Source organism: Gigantopelta aegis, chromosome 6 (genome assembly GCF_016097555.1).
Source record: "Gigantopelta aegis isolate Gae_Host chromosome 6, Gae_host_genome, whole genome shotgun sequence".
Classification (NCBI taxonomy): domain Eukaryota; kingdom Metazoa; phylum Mollusca; class Gastropoda; order Neomphalida; family Peltospiridae; genus Gigantopelta; species Gigantopelta aegis.
In genome coordinates, this window is record NC_054704.1 from 77085079 (window position 1) to 77107269 (window position 22191).

Below are 22191 nucleotides of genomic sequence, written 5' to 3' on the forward strand. Positions count from 1 at the left end.
ATCATTAATCGACTGATTTATCAATCATTGACAATGAACAACAGACGAACAATCGGCTGACTGATGATGGATGTTAAAAACATTTTATTTTGTTTGCACGTAACAAAAGTACAACAATATGTATTAACATAAGAGCTGATATATATACGAAGGTCCTAACAATCTATCTTTGTTGTTTTTCGGGGCGGGACGTAGCCCAGTGGTAAAGCGCTCGTTCGATGCACGGTCGGTCTGAGATCTATCCCCGTCGGTGGGTCCATTGGGCTATGTCGTTCCAACCAGTACATCACGACTGGTATATCAAAGGCCGTGGTATGTACTACCCTGTCTGTGGGATGGTACTCATTGACAAGAGTAGTCCATGAAGTGGCGACAGCGGGTTTCCTCTCTCAATATCTGTGTGGTCCTTAACCATATGTCTGACGCCATATAACCGTAAATAAAATGTTTTGAGTGCGTCGTTAAATAAAACATTTTCTTCTTTTTTTTTCTTTTTGTTATTTTTCAGTTGCGGCAGTTTGCTCATTCCCAGGAAATCTGAACGGCGATTTTTACAGCTCTAGAGAGGGCTATTTGACATTTACCTCTGCCCAGTTTGGAACCAAGTCGGTGACGATAGTTGGTCAGACATACGCGGACTTGAACTTTGATTGTTACATAAATAATGGAAACTACTATGTTACGAAGTACGGGTATACTTTTAAACTCGGCATTTTTAGCTCAAACATATATTGTACGGTAGCTTTGAATGGAACTTGGGTCCAAAACACATCGGAGTTGGGACTGGGTTTGGGACTGGTTAGTATGGTAACAGTCGAAAAAAGAAACGCATCTAAATGAAACTGATGAAGTAACATGTAAAATTTACCTTCGGTCCCAGGGTTGGCCACTGGCGAGGTCAGGGGTTAAATCCGGGATGGGCGTTCTTGAACCTTTTGGATATGGGCACGTTAATAGAGTTCTCAGTTCCCAGTGTAAAATTTCTATAATTAATAAAATTTAAATTTATATAAAACATATTATTAAGTTTTAATCCTATACTAACTGGCATAAAAAAAAAAATTGAAGAAAAAAATATGTAAGTAAAAGCAAAAATTGTTACAAATTATGTTTTTGTAATATGTATGAAGGTAACTAATGGAACAGTCTAGATAAAGCGTAGTTCTGTCTTTGAATCGATTATCGATTACTAGTAACAAGTGAGTCTGATGACATTGCGTACCTTGCCTGTTCCGCCTGTCTTCACCTCTATATTAAAATTAGCTTTAATCTACACAATTTGATGGTAATTTGTTAAGAAACTTTTTTTAATTGATACAGAATTCTTTTTTAAAAATAAGTTATGGGTGATGGTATGGGTTTAAAAGTTAGTAATATGTTTTATAGGAGTTTTTGCATTATTCATTATAGAGTTATATGCCAGTTCATCTGTTCCTTTTTCACGCACAAAACAAAACAAACGGACTATATCACCAGACACAGACACAGCTTCTGTATGTTCTGGGCCTAAGAGTTTATAGTGTAGAATATTCAGTTCTATACATCCATTGTGGTTTTGGTGGTTCTATTGTCTTTAGAAGCTCGCGTCAACATCTTGTGACAATTTGGAGAGTGCCAAAAGGTTCATGATACTGTCTTTTTGTAAGTACCAAAATCAACCTACTGAATCGTCACGAGGTTTGACATGTCAAAGCATTTCATCTGATCTTGAAGAAGGGGTGAGGTCTACCTCAGTCGGTAGAGCGCTTGTCTGAGTTGCTTTAGTCGAATGATCGAATCCCATCGGTGGACCCATTATCTGATTGTGTGTTTTTTTCATCGCCTAATCCCAACCAATATCCCACAATTGGCATAATCAAAGACCTTGATATGTTATGTGCTGCCTATGGTGAAGTGAATATAAAAGAGACAATGCTGCTAATGAAAACTGGACAGAGAAACCGGCGAAAGTCGACACCTGCGTTCAAGACAGGTGTGTGCTACAACAGCTTGTTCTGAATGTACACGTTAAACCCTACCTACCTACCTACCTACCTACCTACCTACCTTCCTAATGAAAAAATATGTGTCAGGTTTACTCTGACGACTACATGTCAGAATTGCTAAATATTTGACATCAAATAGCCCATAATTATTGAATCATTGTGCTCTAGTGGTGTTATTAAATAAAACAAACTTTAACTGATGATGAACAAAGCATCCCCAGATAAGATTTGTAACGTTTGGATTGTGGAATGTATTCATCCATATAAAGTAGTGTGTTGCATCAGAGATCATATTTGTGATGTGTAGCAATGATAATTGGTTTCTTTGTCAGTGTGACTATTGGGTTATTTTTTATTCCAGCTAGAGCTCCTCAATTGGCCCAACAAAAGCAATGGTATATACTATCCTGTCTGTCAAATGGTGCATATAAAAGTTCTCTTGCTTTTAATTGAAAGGAGTATCCCATGGAGAGGCTATAGCGGGGTTTTTTTCTCACATGATTTTCTTTCTTTCTATGAACATCTATATTGTGTATAATCTATATTGTGTATACCTAGATTTACTATCTGAAATGTTGTCATTTGAAATTTAGTACTAGTCGTAAAAGTAATTATTTTCAGGTCCACATCTATTGACATCTTTACAAGTCCGTTCAATTTATACATGTGTCTGGAGATATACGAAGTTACATCCAATTTGTTCTACTATTACTACAGCACAGGTAAATATGTTTTTTTCTTTTTTGTTTTTTTTATAATGCTTTACCATGGATACAATTGTCCTATTTTGCTATTTTTGCATTTAATTGTGATACATAATTACACATTAATCCATCATACAGACAATATTTGCATTATTAACTCGAAATATCGATATCTTGATATTCTATTACTAGGAGTGGCATCCATAAAATTCAGAATGAAAATAGAAAGTTTTCTGAACATAATTTGTTGGAGGGGGGGGGGGGGGGGGGGGGGGGTTATAATCGCATATAATTTTATCAAGCTATGCAAGTTCTTCGCTTTCAAAAAAAGGTCGGAACTGGTTTATCGCATGTAATATATTTTGTACCAGTATAATTATTTGAGAATTTCCATTGTGGATACAAATTCAGACAAAGAAGAGAACAGGAAGCGGAGAGCCGTGATATAGACAATTTGGAATAATGTATAGTGGAAAAAAACAACTTAATAAAACGTTAGCAGGTCAAAAATAAAAAGGAATTGACTGCTCGGCAGAAATGTTTTACAATGTGGAGCATTTCAGAAAGACAATCCAAAATTAAATATGAGAAAGAAAACTTATTTAATAATGGGGGGGGGGGGGGGGGAGAGGATTAATAATGTTGACATAAAATTTTGAACGAAAGTCTAACAGTAAAATCTGATCTACATGTCTGCTTATGACCATTAAGGAGCATGCATATGTATATATATATATATATATATATATATATATATATATATATATATATATATGTGTGTGTGTGTGTGTGTGTGTGTGTGTGTGTGTGTGTGTGTGTGTGTGTGTATAGGGACGATATGGGTAACATCCCGTTAAAAAAAAAATCACATTTTGCTAAAATATTAGGCTACGGACATGACAGCGTCATCTGATTTTGATTTCAGAGTCCCTAGCGCAGGCGAACAACGTGAACGTGAAGATCGTACCAAATGCCACGGCTGTGACGGTGTGGACCGACATTTGCGACGATCTCGTGCACGACCCAGGTGCCTACAGCGTACTACTGAGAAATGGTACGTTATCGTAGAAGTTGATAACAGGGCCGCATCCAGCCTTAAATTAAGTGGGGTGGCAGCACACACAAAATAATCAATGCATCCTAATACAAGTTCTTCTCCAGCTATTGACGCTGTCATTACACATAAATAGAAAATAACTGATTACTGTCTTATGGTCCTTTTGTGTGCCTCGAGGCATTCGCCATTCTAACATTTGCAGGACAAAGCCCGTATATATGAAGTCTGAATGCATGAAATAATGTTTAATGATACCCCAGCTCAAATAAATATATCGGCTATTTTACGTAAGTAGTCGGTTATTCATTTTATTCTGCAATCTACATAATATGATTTTTTTTTTTAATGAACCGGTTTATTTCAAAAATCTACCAATCAATCAATCAACTGGGGTTTTTACCCAAAACAAAAGGAAAGAGGAGCTGTTTTGGCGGGCTATTGACAATTTGAAGTGACCCTTAAAGTGAAAAGAAAACCTGAATAACACCATACTGACCAAAGAAAGAAAATCTACTCACTCTAAATTTTATATAATTTGAAATATTTTGAAGGACAATCCAAAAATAAATTTTGAAAAGGAAGAGAGGATCACACTATTTAACAATGTGGAAAAAAAGCAAATAATTTTGACATAAAATGTTGAACGAAGGCCCACAAGTTTAAAGTCCTATCTATATGACTTTACCGTTTGCCAGAGTACCAAGTTCACAAGTATTGAATGTCTTGTCGCATACAATATGTATACACCAACATAAATTAAATAGTTCATAAATAACAACAGTTTCTTATTTTTAAATAAAAAATTGCCCTCAGAACGGTTTTTAAAAATCAAAACCACCAACTGGAAATAAAAAAAATGAATAACTTCATTGGTAGTAAATCTTAAGGCAGAGATGAACTTTACTTGTAAAATGCAGGGAATTGTATTTCAAAACACTAGTTTCCTAACATTTTACGGGGGAGCATACCCCCGATTCCCCTACACACTTTGCTTTGCGCCCGTAATCTCAGTCACCCCCCCCCAATCTCCATCAGCCCCCCCCCACCCCCACCCCCCCCCCCCCCCCCCTCCCTGTCTACTTGCTTCCGCCGTGCCTTCTTTAAACGATACAACGTTCCTTTGCCAGTCATAACTCCTGTAAAATTAAAGTTGTTCCGTCACAGAAGGCTATATATTTGGTCAGTGACCGAAAACAGACATTTATTTGCTATCATATTATCTTGCCAATATATTGTAGTGATTGCAGGATAAATATTGATTCATGAAAATGGATCATTGTCACGCTGGACACTAACCCCGTTTTCAAAAACTGTACATTGAACTCTGTCAGCTGTGTTCACGCCTCATTTACCTCGTGTTTGGCACCCTCGCGTGAGATTTAACCACTAGAAGGAGAATAAATATTAACCTTGTTGTTATTTGTGAACATAATTTTGATTACTATGATTGTTGCGACAGTGTTTTCTGGACCAGAATCCAAATCACAATGATTCATGTTGTTATTTGCGAACATATTAATGACCTCACTGTAGCTTTTAATTGAAATCAGATTTATAATGTGAAAATTATTGTTTTACATGTTCCTGTTTTGTCGTCTGAATATCATAAAGATGTTCCTGTTTTGTCCTCTGAATATCATAAAGATGTGCCTGTTTTGTCCTTTGAATATCATAAAGTTTTTTTTTGCTCTGTTCTGCGTTTCTCTGTTGATCTGTTCTGTTCTGTTTTGTTCTATTTTCTTCTGTTGTTGCGTTTTCTTACACACCCGTTGGTGAGAACATCATTTGTTATTTTTGATAACACAAACTATTAACACATATACGTGTGATAACAATTTAAAGACATACGACTGGCTGCTTCTAGGTGATGACCACGTCGCCGTTCCACGAAACGATCTGTAACGCGTAAGTTAACTACAAGTGCAAGGGCTGTAAATACGTTTTAGTCGGATAAAACGTTTAAATTTGTTTAAAACCTGGTTTTTGAGGATATTTTAGAAATTGAATACTACATTCGTGTCCGTTAGATACCATTTATCTTACAACTCGTTGGTTATAAACGTATCCAACTCGTTTTCACTCGTTAGATACGTTTTTAAACATCTCGTAAGACGAATGATCTTATGTAGTGTCCTCTATATAATAGATTACATACCTGTCAAGCGTTATTCATGTTACAATTACAAATGGCGTTACTTACTTGTTTTAGCTGGAAATTTATTTTTGTTTTTAAGCCTGCATCGCCTGTATTTAATTTTTGGGTTTTGTTTTGTTATACTATAGTATTTTTTATATTCTTGCATAGCCATCTGGTTTTCGTTCGACGAAACGAAGCTATGCACTTTAGATGATCTTAGCACTAAGATCGCTTCGTCGAACGTGGACCAGGTATGTATTTTGACAATAATGGTAGATGTTATGGGACTGTTTCTATTCAGAATGCACGTATGTTTGTCTTTCTGTCTGTATGTGGGTCTGTCTGTCTGTATGTGTGTGTATGTATGTGTATATGTAAGTATGTATTTTTTATCCTCAGGTACAAACATAGCAGAGGAAGCTGTACTTTGTCCAACTGTTTTTCAAAGCTACATGCAGTACCAGTTTACCGACGCCAGCAACAACGTCTTGTGCACCCAAAGCTCGTACCTAGACGTGTGCACCAACAAAGACATGCTGGCCTTCAACTACTCCGACTGTAGCGCCACCGTGCTGTATTCATGTGAGTTCCATTAAAAAGCCTTAATTTCACAGCACTCGCTCCTTTGTACGAATTTGCGCATTTTGTTAGCAGACCTTGTCATTGATCTGAGAACCGGCCTCGGTGGCGTCATGGCAGGCCATCGGTCTACAGGCTGGTAGGTACTGGGTTCGGATCCCAGTCGAGGCATGGGATTTTTAATCGAGATACCGACTCCAAACCCTGAGTGAGTGCTCGGCAAGGCTCAATGGGTAGGTGTAAACCACTTGCACCGACCAGTGATCCATAACTGGTTCAACAAAGGCCATGGTTTGTGCTATCCTGCCTGTGGGAAGCGCAAATAAAAGATCCCTTGCTGCCTGTCGTAAAAAGAGTAGCCTATGTGGCGACAGCGGGTTTCCTCTAAAAACAGTGGCAAAATGACCATATGTTTGACGTCCAATAGCCGATGATAAGATAAAAAATCAATGTGCTCTAGCGGCGTCGTTAAATAAAACAAACTTTACTTTTTTTTCATTGATCTGGGAACATTGTGTAAGTGAAATAAAGGGGAAAAGAATGTTTTACGACAGCTTTTATACATGTATAGGTGTCTGGAGGGGTGACTGCCCTCCGATCCCCCACCCCACCCCAATAAACACACACTGGAAATGATGCACTCCCCCATTCGAAAGACGAATTAATATATAACTGCCCCCACCCCTCCAGTGGCTGACATATTTGGTGCCTGTCTGATTGGAACCAGAATTTTAAAAAAACTAGTCCACTAGTGTGATCGATCTTAATATCCATGTTAAGATATTTGTAGCCAGTTATTCGTTATACTCGCTGATATTTGGTCTGTCATTTCAGCCAATGGTGTGCTATATACTGTCTATTATATCACCTGCTATTCTAGCCAAGAGTTTGCTATATACTGTTTGTTATATGACCTGTCATTTCAACCAATAGTTTGCTATATACTGTCTGTTATATGACCTGTCATTTCAGCCAGTGGTTCACTGTACTGTCTGTATTATATGACCTGTCATTTCAGCCAGTGGTTCACTGTACTGTCTGTTCTACAAGGAAGTTTCTTCTTCGTCGTATTACATCACCCTGTACAACACCGACTCGACCGTGGATGACAGTTCCACGTTCAGGCTCGCCTGTCTGGTAAGCATATATATATATATCAGTCTGAATAAAACCATAGCTTACTGTTCATTCCACCTTGAAAGTCTTCATTCATAGATTTGTGCAAAGTCAACGCTGTTCTGTGTCAAGGACCCGTATTTATAAAACGTTTAAAAGTCCAGACTGCTGTTGGTTTTGCGTTGCCGTGACGTTAAAGTCTTCAGAGTTTTTGAAAGCATAAATCAAGACTTTAAAATATTTATCAGCACGGCGCTAATCACATTTCAATAGACAAATCAAAAGATCAGTGGTATAAATTCAATTTAACATAATTGGCTGTTTACGACGAAACGTCCACTTGGACACGAAGTGTTGTTGGCTGAAATCAATTATTATATTAACGGATTTTCGAAGTGGAATAGTCTCGTTGAATGATATCTGTAGTAGGTGAGTCCAAACTATTTGAGGAATATATGAGAATTTACCCCTCCCTCGCATTTTTTTTTTTTTTTTTGTACTTTAAATATATAGAAATAATAGTAAAACCAAAAAAGAGTAAATTTTGGTGGGTCCCACATGGAAAGTACACGCCCTGTTCCCTCACCCTAATTGCTATTGACCTTCAGTAAGACTTGATTTCAATCACAATGGCGTTTTAATATATTATTATAAATTCCTGTCATAGTACTACCTACTTTGAATTTTTTTTGTTGATATTATTCATTTATATCACCTGACATTGTTAGAAAAACGTAATGGCATTTTAAAATTATGTAAAGTAAAAAAAACCTCCCAAATATGTTCATACTCCAACTGACCCATGCCCCAGTGCGGCACCCCAAACAAAGGTAATTATTAAATCATATAAATTAATAATAAACGTTCGCGAATAGCTGATATAGTCACTATTATGACAGTGATTCATGAGTGCATGTCATCACAGTTGTACTTATTCTAATGAGCTCTGTCCGGTGCTTGTTTTCATTTAAAAACTAGTTTGGATGTGGCGGTCCTCTTTATGGCGGTGTAAAATGGATAAAATTTCGCAGTAAAGGATCTCCTTGGGAGTGGTTGTACTCTTATAGATGAGACATTAGATAGAGATTCGTGGAATGAACCACTATTTATTAGCCAAATGCTCGTTCGACTCGAGCTCTGCATTGTGTAGAGATATGGCCCGGGGCCCCATTCCACGAAGCGATCTTAGCCCTAAGATCGCCTTTAAGTGCATAACTACTGTATATCCACTTAAGGTGATCTTAGCGCTAAAATCGCTTCGTGGAACGGGGCCCTGATCATATGCGTTTTACGGTTTTGGCGTCCAGGGGCTTAATTCACGAAGGTCTCTTAGGCTCTGCTAGACAACAAAGCATCCTCTTTGCAAGTCTTTTTGCACTGCACTGTGATATCGCAAAGTTGCGAGAGCTTAGTGAATTAGGTTCCAGAGGTTTTACATGTGTTATAAAATACCAGGAAATTGATGTTTGGTTGTCATTCAGTTGCTGGAGTCTGGCGGTGGAGTGAGCTATGCCACGCAATACCCCAACGAGTGTCAGAACACGACCTACATGAACAGTACGTACGTGTCATCGCCAGGAGGCACGTTCGTCTTCACCTCCAACTGTAAGCAGACGTCATTTTCTTATACTCTTTACACAACTACGGCTTCCTTCCACGAAGCGATCTTAGCACTAAGATCACCTTAAGTGCATTAGGTAATACCCTTAAGGTGATCTCAGCTCTAAGATTGCTTCGTGGAATGTGGCCAGCCTTTATAAAAAGTTTAAAGTTAAAGTTTGGTTTGTTTAACGACACCAATAGAGCACATTGATTAATTCATCATTGGCTGTTAAATGTCAAACATTTGGTAATTCTGACACGTAGTCTTCAGAGGAATCCCATTACATTTGTTTTCCATTAGCAGCAAGGGGTCTTTCATATTTCATATCATGGCCTTTGACATACCAGTCGTGGGGCACTGGTTAGGACAGGGAGAAAAAGCAATAAGAGAATGAGTCCATAGAGGGGACATGTAGCATATGGGTGTATGAAATCGGTACAGATTCAAGACTTCAACAGGCAGAACAGTGCATACCATGGCCTTTGTAGGGATTTGACGTACCTACTAAGTGTGAGGTGTGAGCTACTGGTTGAGTTGACTAAGAAGTCAAAGTTAGGTTAGATGTGAATGTTTAGAATTAAAATTACCATTAGCTTATTGAAAGTTACTAAGCATTCGTATACGAATTTCAGTACTCCTTAACTAGTAATTGGCTTTTTTTTAAGTAGTTAACCCTATAGCTGTTTGTTAACTACGGAAAGGGAAGGCGGTTTCAGTCTGTCTTAAGTCATTCTGCTATTTCAGTCTGTTTTAAGTCATCCTGAAGTGTACCTAAAACTGCTCCTGTATAGTTTATAGTAATTTGTTATAACCATGTTGATTTTAACTAAGTAACATAATTTTGTTTCATTTATTTTTCAGCAACATGCCGTAAGTAAAATTTATATATTTCTTTTTATATATTTTTACAACATAATAATTATTGTAATAAATTAGTTCCTACATTTATTTGAATGAAACATTTATATTCTAAAAGAGGCCTTGATAACATCTTACTATTTTCCTTGGTACACAATAATTAATTAGCCTACATTGTATTGAAATTCAACAGAGGAAACTTTACTAAATTATATCTTAATATCATAGTCCTCTTCATTACACGGAGGCCGTACCTACCCTAAAAAGATTACGGAGATGCAGTATAAAATATTAGAGCCCAGTAATGTAGGGTCTTCACCAGTTATCCCGAGTCAGACCCCCGATCCTATCGGAGGCCGGACTCGGGATAGGCGTGTTCGAAACCCTAGTGGTATATGGACACGTTAAACCAGTTACTAAGCCAAGTTCACCAGTTGACCAAAATGGATATTTTTAAACTAACAGAACAGAACAGATGTTTACTTTGCTCAAGGCCACCAACCGGTAGCATCAGAGGATTATATACATATAACAAATAAATATATATACACATGCGTCAAGATTACAAGAGTCATATCTATATAGTATAAATATAAACATAAATAGATACAAATTTGAAAAATCAATAACAGAAAATCAAAATGAAACAGGTTTTCAGGAGGAAAAGTTACTATTTATAATATTTATAAATTCACATACAAGGTCACCTTTTCATATTTCTAGATGAGCCAAAATTGATAATTTATGCAATAAAAAATAGTAAATAATGTGTAAGTTAACGGTAAAAACGGTGTAGATTGTGGCTACTTCCATTTTTAGGAGGTCGGGTCATGCTCCCTCGGAAAAAAGAAAGAAAATTCGCTTGGAGCATGGGTTGGGAGTTGACTCCCATTTGTACACGCGCCTGGGGGGGGGGGGGGGATAGCAGTAATTGTACCATTGTTAGGTAGGTTAGGCGCTCCAGCTAGGAATGGATGGATAGAATGGAATGCTTGTTTAACGTGCACATTCAGAGCAAGCTGTTGTAGCGCACGCTTGTCCTGGGCACAGGTTCCGGCCTCGGCCGGCTCCTCCGTCCAGAACAGGAAATGTGTGGGTGGGTAGGAGGGGGGCCGCCTGCACTGGCAGGTGCATGGGAGAACCAGCAGTTCGACCGTAGACGGTAACAGGCGGAGGTTGGTATGGTGCTATGGAATTTGGAATGTCCCGTAGGATTAAGCCAAAGAGAATGGGTGCGCAGTTTGATGAAAGAATTTCGGCGCAATTTTGAACGGTCGATCCGAATGGAAAGGTAGGGAGCTACGTATAGGTTTAGAATTTAGTAGGCCGAGAATAGTTCGTTAATTAGACCTATTTGGTGCTAACATATCTCCATAGGTTCAGGCCATGTTAGGTCAAAGAGTTTATCGTGCACATTCAGAGCAAGCTGTTGTAGCGCACGCCTGTCCTGGGCGCAGGTGTCGGCTTCAGCCGGTTCCTCCGTCCAGGACAGGAAAGGGGAGGGGTGGAATCTCCCTAGGTTTCCCATAGGGGCCCCTAAAAGGGCCTGAACTGTTCAGCTCGTCTCCAGTTAGGTTTACAGATAAAATAAATATTTGGTAGAACTTTATGCCTATAAATTTTCCTATTTAAATTTTCAGCTGTGACGCCTCCCGATGCAGCTATACCGTACGACATCATCTTCGGTGTTCTGGGGACAGTGCTGTTCCTGTTACTGCTTGCTGGCGGTCTCGTGCTCCTCCTCCGGCTCTTGAAGAAGAAGAAGACCCGGAACGGGGTCAGCCCCACGCAAGATCCCGCGGCGGTCGCCATCGCAAACAAACCCGACATCAACTCGAGGACTCTCTTCACGCCCGTCCCAAAAGACTCGCTGAAAATAAACGGCATCCGAAAGCTCCACCCCAGCGCCGTGACGTCGCTGATAGACACGGATAACGAAAAGATGCTGTCGCCGTCGTCCGTTGCCGTGGCGATGAATGTCCCGCCGGTAGCGCAAAGGCCGCCGCCGACTCCTGGAAGTCTTCTCGCCACCTCTGACCCAGACGTCGAGGTCAGCATATCGGAGTATTCCGACAGCACGGAGACGTCGTCGCCCACCCGCATGTCGCCGACAATAGCGGGACCGACGCCGGGGTTCACCACGACCACTGCTGGGTCCGTGACGGCGTCTTCGATGACGCTGGATTCTTTTCGCTCACAACCTCTCAACACTTTTTAGATAAAATATGGCAATCAGTTGATATGGAGGAAAGAACATTGCTTTAAATATACTTTGAACAGACTCAATCTCTCATCAATTGTCATTACATGAGCGTCGGAAGATTCCAGCAATTGGAAGGGATAGTTAGGTCTTAGTATATTCGCGTTTCAGCTGGGATGTCAGTGTATATACTCTGATTGTGAGGAGGAAGTTTTCCCTGGACTCTCTCTCCTCCCCTGCCCACCTCCGTTCCTTATCAATGACAATTGATTCAGTTTTGGGGCATTTATAGAGGAAAAAAACCCCAACGATATGTCATCACAATGTCTTTTTTTTGACATGAACCTGGACTCTCAGCAATCACAATCGCTCAACACGTTTGAGACCAATCATGGTAGTTGATGGTTAAAAACAGAATTGGATTATATTGCTTCAAAGAAGAGACTTCATCACCCATTGTTCTAAAACAAACATTCCTTTCTATACCATTTCCTTACCAATGATCCAGTTCTTGGGTATTTTGTATTAGAAAACAAAGATATTTACAAGAATCGGGATTTTGTTTAAAAAAAATAGTCACTTGCGTTATAAGTTTGCCAAAATATGGTAGAAAGGAAATCTAAAAGTGGTTAATGACCTATATATTTTATGTATGTTACCTTCATTGTCAGTCATACATGTAAATATATCCGTTCATGCAGGTATTCAACAGGATTAAAGAGCATTCAGTTTCAGCACCACAATTGTGGGTTCTGTGACGTATCAACCATTACGTTCTATCTTTTATTTTACTTAGACTGAAGCATAAATTTATGACATATAACATACTGTATATCAGTTAATGAAAAATAAAGATAAAACACACACACACACACACACACACACACACACACACACACACACACCAGAAGTCATGGGCAGGGATGAAAATTACGGGGTATTTTTTTTTTATCTACTCCATATAAATAGAGAGAAGAATTTGTCTAATGCCTCTTAAACTAGAAAGTGTTCCCCTAATATCGTTCCTAATCTCTGTTACGAATATACGAAAACATTTCTTTGTCGAGCAGTAAGTATAACTGGGAAATGAAAGGAATGCTATCAATCATGTTCAAAGCTACCTCTCCGTGTATATTTTTACTATTTATTTATTTAATCATTTAGAATAGATCATCTGCATTAATTTTCTTACCATCACACTTCATTCTTCGATATTGTTTAACTATACTCTCTAATCTAGGTGATATAAAATGTATTATTCTCCATTTAACACTCACAAGAGAGGCGCTATTGCATTATTGTGTCTTACAATATGACGACAGACGTGTATGTTGTGTGAAGATAATAAGAGTTTATTAAAAGTTGCACATCCAATAGCCGATGTGCTGTCGTTAAACAAAACGGTCGCAGACCCTAGTTTCAACCCGTGAAAATGGACACTAAGCTTAGTTAATCTACAACCCTGTAACAGATTTGGATAAAGCTGGCATCGGTGGTGGTGGTGGTGGTGGTGTCGTGGTCATTTCCTGTCCTGGACAGGCGTGCGCTACATTTCATTTTAACTTATTTTTCGTGCTTATATATAATTAAGGTTCAAGCACGCTGTCCTGGGCACACACCTCAGCTATTTGGCATGCTCTGAATGTGCACGTTAATTATCTTGAATAGAATTCTCTTGAATAGTCGTGGTTATGCCTTCGGACTTCAGGATGGTAGGTACTGGGTTCGTATCCCACCTGAGGCAATGGGGGATTTTTCATGCCAGTAGCTGCTCCAATTCAGAGCGAGTGCACCGCTAGGCTCAATGGATAGGTGTACGGCTAAATGCACCGAGTTTCACTCCCCACTTCACGGGTGCGATTATGGGTGTGTCTCCCGAGTTTATGACCCCGCATGGGGGATGATTACCATGCATGCACTGCAGGTTCCGTGTAAGTTAAACAGACCAGACCTCGTCTGCATTACCATTATACTTTTCAGATGAACGTGCATTTTTTTAATTATTATTATTAGGAAAAAAAACCCAAGATGACCAGAAACACTTCGGATCATACGTTAATCTAAACAATAAAATCTAAATAATGTCCAATAACAATTATCAAAACGAGCTATAACAGTGAAAAATACGCTATAGTGTTCAAAAACTGGGGTCTGTCACTTTAAAACCGAATAGTATTTTTCATTGGTATACAGTAAATGATGCTACGGTAAGGCGAGACTGTTGATTTAATATCATATCTTTATATTAAGATGTTTTGTTCATATATGTTGCACTATGATAGTACTAACTTCAATTAATTATCATATATCTGTACTACTATAATGTATATACAATGTATAAGACTAGTATTGTAGTTTACATGCATGTCTGAAATTATTACTCATTTAAGTTAGTATTATTGTTGTTGCCAAATCATCAACTATTTATTAGATATAGGTTTGACATATAATAATTTGTATATAATACAATATCGCTACCATTTTTATGTACAGATGTAACAATAAAGTCAATAAATTTGTATGTGTAGTTCGTGATCATTGAAATCCGTTATTGAATAATACAAACGTACATTAGAAGCTGTTAGATACGAGTGGTTTCAAAACATATCTAGATATAATAAGTGATAGCGAGTTGGATACGCTTTTAAACAAGTCATAAGATATAGGCTTTTTAGCGGACGACAGTGCAGTATCATGTATCACATAAACCATGGTTACAAACGACTTTAATTTCCAACTAAGACGGCGCTTGAACATAAATGCATCATAGGCGGAAATTTCGTTTGGTTTTGACATCTAGCTTATCACCATGGAGAAGCCACTGGGGTGTCTTTTAAATTAAGTATAATAATCAAATTTAATTTTAAATATATGAAGGATATAGCGCATGATACCCCTTTTTAATCCGAACATTGTTTAACAAACCCTAACCCCCACCCACTGCGACTTTTGTTTCTGGTTCAAATCCAAATTATTATGAATCTGATACACAACTTCCTGACAAAATTAACCAAAATAACCACAGAAAATATTCTTAAATTATATTACACTATTTATCCGGCAAGTTTAATAAACATTTGACAATATTATATACATTTTCAAAATGGCAAGACGTTTCTGTTGTACTCTTCTGGAGAGACGTCATAACTACACACATTTGTCATTCATAATACGTTTTACAACCTACTACCATTGTTAAGATGGCGACCAAATGACGCAAAGACCAACACTATGGATTCGCCACCAGCAATGTTTATGTGGGACACATTCTTCATGACTGGTCATTTGGCATTCACGTACACAAATACTTACGTAATAAAGTGTTGACGAAATCACTGGGATCGATGACATAGAAGTTAAGCCACCGGGCTAAAGATTGGTAGTCTGTTTTATAATCATATTACTGTTCGTACTCACTGCGCTGGAGGGGTGGCAATATCATCAAGGAAGTTCTCCCACATAACCAGCGATAATTTATTTTAAAAGTTTGTTTAGTTTTTTATTATTAGTTTTTAATTAGTATTTTATATAAACACATATAGATCGGACTTTAAACTTTTAGACCTTCGTTCAAAATTACCTTTTTCTGTATTATTAAATAATCCGATCCTCTCTTCTTTCTCTCATTTAGTTTTGGACTGTCCTAAAACGCTTCAAATTACATGTGTATATATAAATATTCGGCCGAGCTGTCAATTCCTTTTTATTTTTGGCTAATTAACGTTTTAATAATTAAAAAACCCACACATATATGTAGGCCTATATCTTTTTCAATAATTGCTATTCCAAAATTATATTTCCAATTCACCATCCCCCCCCCACCCCCCCCCCCACCCCACTCCCTTTCTATCCCGAAACCCAATCATTAGCGAAGTCGGAGATTGTGCCCAGGAGAGATGTGCTTGATCCGTAATTGGATATAGGCACGTTAATATGTTATCCAACAAGTTCTATATGCACTGATCACCGGCCCAGGTGGTGTCGTGGTTGAGCCATCGGACATAAGGCTGATAGGTACAGGGTTCGCAGCCCGGTGTAGCCGATATGAATAAATAATGTAAGAATGATGATGGGCATACAAGGTGGGACTTAACTGAGGTAGAGTGGGTCTGAAGTATCGATTTTTTAAATTTTTGTTTAATAAAATATGAACCTGTTTTGCAATGTTACCTCCACATAATTCCTGTCATATTAATCGGAAGTAAGGGAAGCAAGTCATGGGTGAAGAGATTCTGGGATCCATCCGATCACCACAAATGATGAGTTATTACTTTTATTCTGCAAATTTGCAAGGATGGATCCAGGAACGTTTTGGCCCCTTCGGTTCATATACCCAACACCATCGTCTAGAAACGCCACCGAGATTTATATCATTTTTACAAAGTGCACTGGCCATACAAACATATCAAATTTAAAAAAAAAAAAATTATACGAGTGCTTAGCAAATTATTATAGCTTACGTGTAATATAGACTGGGGGAGTGCATATTATTCACAGAGGGAGTGCATATTATACATATAATATAAATTGGGGGAGTGTATATTACATTATAATATGCACTGGGGAGTGCTTATTCTACGTATAATCCTGACTGGGGAGTGCAGATCCAAGGGAGTGCAAATTATATGTGATAACGGCTCCCACCCAGACCGAGTTTTGACACAATGGGTAGGTGTAAGACCACTACACCCTCTTCTCTTTTATGTGATATTAAGATATAATGATTAGATAAATTTCGATATTTGTGGTCACTAGTTATAATCTGCAATGGAATGTTGTATTGTTCAGTTACTCATTCTTTTATTTTCTGTTGATTGTTTTCATTTTTAAAAAGTTTTTAAGACAATTATTATTTTAAAAAATAGAAAATAAATTGTTTTTAAGAACTATTTTGTCTTGGGGCATAGATATTGTAGGCGAGAAGGCATTCAGCATGTGTGAACATACTACTTTGGAAACCAGTAAAGTTGTTCAATAAAACGATTCATATCATTAATTTTTTTGTATCATGTTGATTGCAGGATAAATAAAATAGACGTTAGTCTGAAAAGCTCAGGTCGAATGGCGATTACCGCTCTGCAAAACCTCTCAGCATTTGTCATTCTAACTATTACAGGATAAACCTGTTATTCTCTATATACACAAGTATTAAAATACTGATTTTCTTTGTTGTTCAGTATGACATATTAAGTTATAGTCATGATGTCCTATTAGTTTTAACTAAGTTCAGACTATTAGTATTGCCCATTTAAATTTGAATAAAAGCAAGATATACGAAAAACGTCTGGATAACAACCAGTTGAAAGAGCTAAACCATTACATTATTCAAAAGCCTGGTACAAGTCCATGGAATCGGTGCATATATAATATGTCACTTAATTTGAGAAGGTAAACAAACAAAATGCACAAACACGGTTTATTATAATATATTAATGTCTAGGTGTCTGTTGTGGTATTTCCAGTTGTTCCCCTAGGGGCCGGTAGGACCTCGCACCAACCCCGTGAGTTTCTTCACCAGGACTGTAAAAAGTGTAACCATTAAAAAAAAAAAGACTTACCTGTGATCAATTCACGGATATTTAAAAAAAAAATGCAATATCAATTTCATATCAATTAGTTCTGGGATACAAATGTCTTTTTGAAGCCAACCAATCCATATTCCAGCCACAAACAACACCAAACATAATAAAAGACACCAAACAATTTATTATAACATATGAATTTTGAATTTTTAAAAAATAACATAATTTAATTACATATAAAGATGTAAACATGTTAATAAATTGGGTACCTGATTGTTGTATATAAATGAGGAATCAAACCCAAACCGAGATGAACTAAATGCTACATTTTCAAAAATACTCTAGACTAATACAATCTTGTTCACAGATATCTCTTGATTAAACAATATTTATCAAATGAAAATAAGTCTTCTGTCAACTTATTTCTGTACCTATATATACATTTCCAGCAGGTTACATAATATTATGTACATATTTAGATTACATAAAATTATATGTATACATATATTCATCAGATTATTGAAACTAATAATACTAATACCATTTTTAAAATGTAAAAGTGCCATTCAGTACACAGATTAGAAAAAACATTACATCACATGTTGATAAAAAGTGTAAGCATGTCCTTCCCACAAGCATATCTGGATATTGTTTAAACAATTTGAGATATAAATAAATATTTAATGTAATTAGTATATACAATGTCAAATCTTTAACAACAAATTATAATTATTATGGTCTTATTTCATAGTATCAAATCTTTTATTACACATGTCAATAGCAGACATTTTACAAAATATTTCAACATAATAATACATGTACCTGTAATTTTTAACACCACATTAAGGTTTGTCTCCATTTTCACCCCCATGTATTGCACAGACTAATGCAGCAACATACCACAATTTTCTGTCTCTTTTTTGTCGTTGGGTTTTGTTAAACATTTGTTAATTTATTGTGCTTTTTAAATGTAAATATAGCAGAATATGACATTTGCAACACTAATAATGCATCTTTAATTCTAGTATTTTAAAACTGTTGTTAAAACATTTCCTCTATTTTTAACAATAATATGATGTTGGAGTTTTATTGTAACCCTGGGCAGATTCCTATGCACCTTTATCAAGCCAATAACAAATCTTTTTTCATAAACATGTTTTACATATGACAACTTGGATAATTTAAAGGTGCAAAGGCCTCTAAACACATTGTATTATGAAAGGAGAAACCCGCTACTACCAGCAAGGAGTCTCCTACTAAGTAGAAGCAAGGGATCTTTTTTATGCACTTTCCCCATAGAAAGGATAGCACATACCACAGATTTTCATATACCAGTTGTGGAACACTGGTTATAACAGGAGGAAGACCAGTAGGTCTACCAAGGAGATTCATAGTTGAGAAAGCCAGATGATCCGACTAAGAGACTAAGACAGTGGTAAACATCCTATTAGTGTCTGTGTCCATAGCTGGAAATTGCTCATAAACCATTCTTCTAGAAATAAGGTCGATGACAGTCACTTTTCAGACCCTTGTTTTGGATTCAAACACAATAAATAAAACCTACACAACAGTAATATTTTTTTTATATGATATATTTGACAAAAGATACTTTTTATTTCTTTCATCTTTTAAAACTTTAACTTAATACTTAGTGCAGAATTATGAAAAATAAAAACATACAAACCTGTAAACAGCCTTGTCTGCTTGTTATAGAATTTTGACAAGGGTCAAGGTTAGACCAGTTTTTATTTTAATGTAGTGAAGCACTGTAATAATATGCCTAATTTTGAATTTGAATGACATCAGTATTCCAATGACGTCACTTTGCATTTCCCTACAATAACCATAAACTAGATACATGACATTTCCATTTTAAGAATGCTGGGAAAATTTCAATGCACAATTGCTATTGAATTTTTTTTTTTTTTGAACATTGATAATGCAGTTGAATGTGTTTGAAGAAAATCTTGTGATTAAAAAATTGTACCTTTTACGAAATATGGATTTCAAGTGAAATTATGGTAATATATATTATATTTACTGTGTACGAAGCCAAAGCAAGGGTGCAAGAAGTGACTGCCGTCGACCTTAGATTGTATTTACTTTCCTTTGATATGGCTCTGCTGAACGAATACATGTATCTGAAAATCTGGCAGTAAAATTATTATTACAATTAATACTCATTTTAAAAAAAATATTAATCTCCGATTGTGAAATTTATTCTACATCCATTTTATATTATTATTTTGAATGGCAGAAAAATCTTCCGTTCAGAGGCAATCAGAATTTTATGTTAAACTAAAAAATTCTCCAGTTACACAACAGTGATATTGTGGCTAATTTAAATCCACAAATTCAAGACAAGAACACTCAACACTGGACATCTCGCAGGTGTGGATCCAGCGGGAGAGAGCTGGGAGAGCACACATCCATCCTTCAAAGAACCACATAGAAAATCCAGTATTTAGCAGATGAATACAATGAACTAATTTCTTTTTCGTTGTTGCCATGTAATATCTTGGCTCTTAACCTGGTGTTTCTGAGGTAAACTGTTATATAATGCATGTTAGTGTAATTTTGAATACTGTAGGTGCCCTTTTTTAAAACAATGCACCCCCTCCCTAAAAAAAACCTGCATCCTTCCCTGTCTTGGTTTGCTTAAGGGAAAATTCCTGAGTTTGCTGCACTGTAAGATGTTTTCGACTAGGCCAAACAAAAAATTTACTTGTTTCCTATTACATGCTGGAAAAATATAGGGTAGGTAGGCAGGAAAAACATTTTATTTTGGAAAATAATTTTATTTATGGATATTAAATAAAGGTGTTGACTAACGGTATCCAAAATAACCTCTGCATGTATAGAAATGCATTATGCAAACCAACAATACCATTCATCACAGTGTTTACCCTAGAAATGAAGTAAGGTATGGTAAAGTGACGTTTTGGGGGCATATTTTATGTGCAGTTTTAAATATAAGGTGGGTTTTTTCCATTATACAATTTTCAAAAGGACAAAAACCGTGTGGCCATTTTATTTTCTATATCTATTTCATAACTTAATTTTAAAAAGGAAATATGTAGTACTATCCACATAGGTGTGTTTAAAGGCTTCTTTTTACATGCGCAACTTATAAATTTATAAAAGGCAAGGCATTTTGATTTTGAGGGCAACATGGTACTAACCTATCTGTGGGAGAGTACATACAAAAGACCCCTTGCTGTTTAATAATAGGCAGAAGGTTTACTCTCATACTAACACTTCTGTACTGGTCCAGGACAGACTTGGTTGAACCTTAATTGGATAGAAACCAGTAAATAAGTTATAACAATTTCTTTTAATGAAAACAGAAAAGAAGGGTTCTATATTTATCTGTCCAACAATAACATTTAAAAAATTTTTTATGAATATTATCTTTCCTAATGTATCTAAGAAAAGGTAGAGTTACCAATTTTATAATCTGCAATGTTAGTTTTATTCTGTATGCATCCAGTATTAAAGTACACACTTGGTTTGAAGCAGTCAATTGGTCCAATGAATAGAAATGCAGTACAAATGCTCAGGATGCCTAAGCGAATGTTGAAAAGTAAACTTTGTTTTATTTAACGACGCCACTAGAGCACATTGATTTTTATCTTTAATATCATCGGCTATTGGACGTCAAACATGTGCCAAGTCGTAAGCGAGAAGACAACCCCCACCCCCCTTCCTGTCTTGGACGGAAGAGCTTGCTTTGCAAGCACTTGCGCCCATGACAGGCGTGTGCTACAACAGCTTGTTCTGACACACATGGTCATTCTGACACTGTTTTTAGCGGAAACCCGCGAAGTTCCTAGTGACCACTTACAAAAAATAACGAAACGCATCGAGATCTTACTGACATATTTAATCATTTGATTTGGCAGTAAACTCCATCAGTATCGGTAAACATTCCCTCACCTAGTTTATCAGAAGGTCACTAAATTTCTACAAGGCCAGTTTGTCGCTGGAGTAAATCATTAAATATCATTATAATTATTATTATTTTCATTATTATGAATCGGAACACCTCGCTACGCTAGATGTAGAGTAAATCGAAAAAGATCGCATATATTCGTGAAAACCATTTTCCGACTCTTCGCCCGATATCTCACGAAAATTACCGAACTTCAATTTGAAGGGAAGTAACTCCATCAATCGTTAGAAGAAAACATTTCGTGGCTAACGGGTCGCCAATAAAACTAAATTTGCGACAGTAAAACCACCTATATACGTCCGCAAATCGGAAAACACAGTAGGGTTATCCCCTAAATGACACCAAATTAGTGCTTGTGATAGTTTTGGAATGTTTTCGTGGAAATCGTTGTTATATGAAAAAAAAACTTTTTTAGATATACAAAAAAAGTTTTAGGGTCGGCAGGTTCAAATTAGGGTCGGTCGGGTAACCGGAAACA

At 36.9% G+C, this 22191-nt stretch overlaps 1 protein-coding gene across 1 annotated transcript; it reads left to right on the plus strand.

Annotated features, from left to right (window-relative positions):
* The first annotated feature begins 486 nt into the window (after positions 1–486).
* Positions 487–14710, plus strand: LOC121375992. Its single transcript, XM_041503742.1, has 8 exons — positions 487–686; positions 2607–2707; positions 3615–3743; positions 6283–6465; positions 7481–7599; positions 9060–9183; positions 10043–10051; positions 11680–14710. The coding sequence occupies exons 2-8, from the start codon at positions 2650–2652 to the stop codon at positions 12255–12257; spliced, it is 1200 nt and encodes a 399-aa protein (XP_041359676.1). The 5' UTR covers positions 487–686; positions 2607–2649; the 3' UTR covers positions 12258–14710.
* Positions 14711–22191: the final 7481 nt, after the last annotated feature.

Coding starts and splice junctions, on each gene's coding strand:
- LOC121375992 (XM_041503742.1), top strand. CDS start 2,650: ATGTGTCTGGAGATATACGAAGTTACATCCAATTTGTTCTACTATTAC. Junction 6,466..7,480: donor CGCCACCGTGCTGTATTCAT/GTGAGTTCCATT, acceptor CTGTCATTTCAG/CCAGTGGTTCACTGTACTGT. Junction 7,600..9,059: donor CGTTCAGGCTCGCCTGTCTG/GTAAGCATATAT, acceptor GTTGTCATTCAG/TTGCTGGAGTCTGGCGGTGG.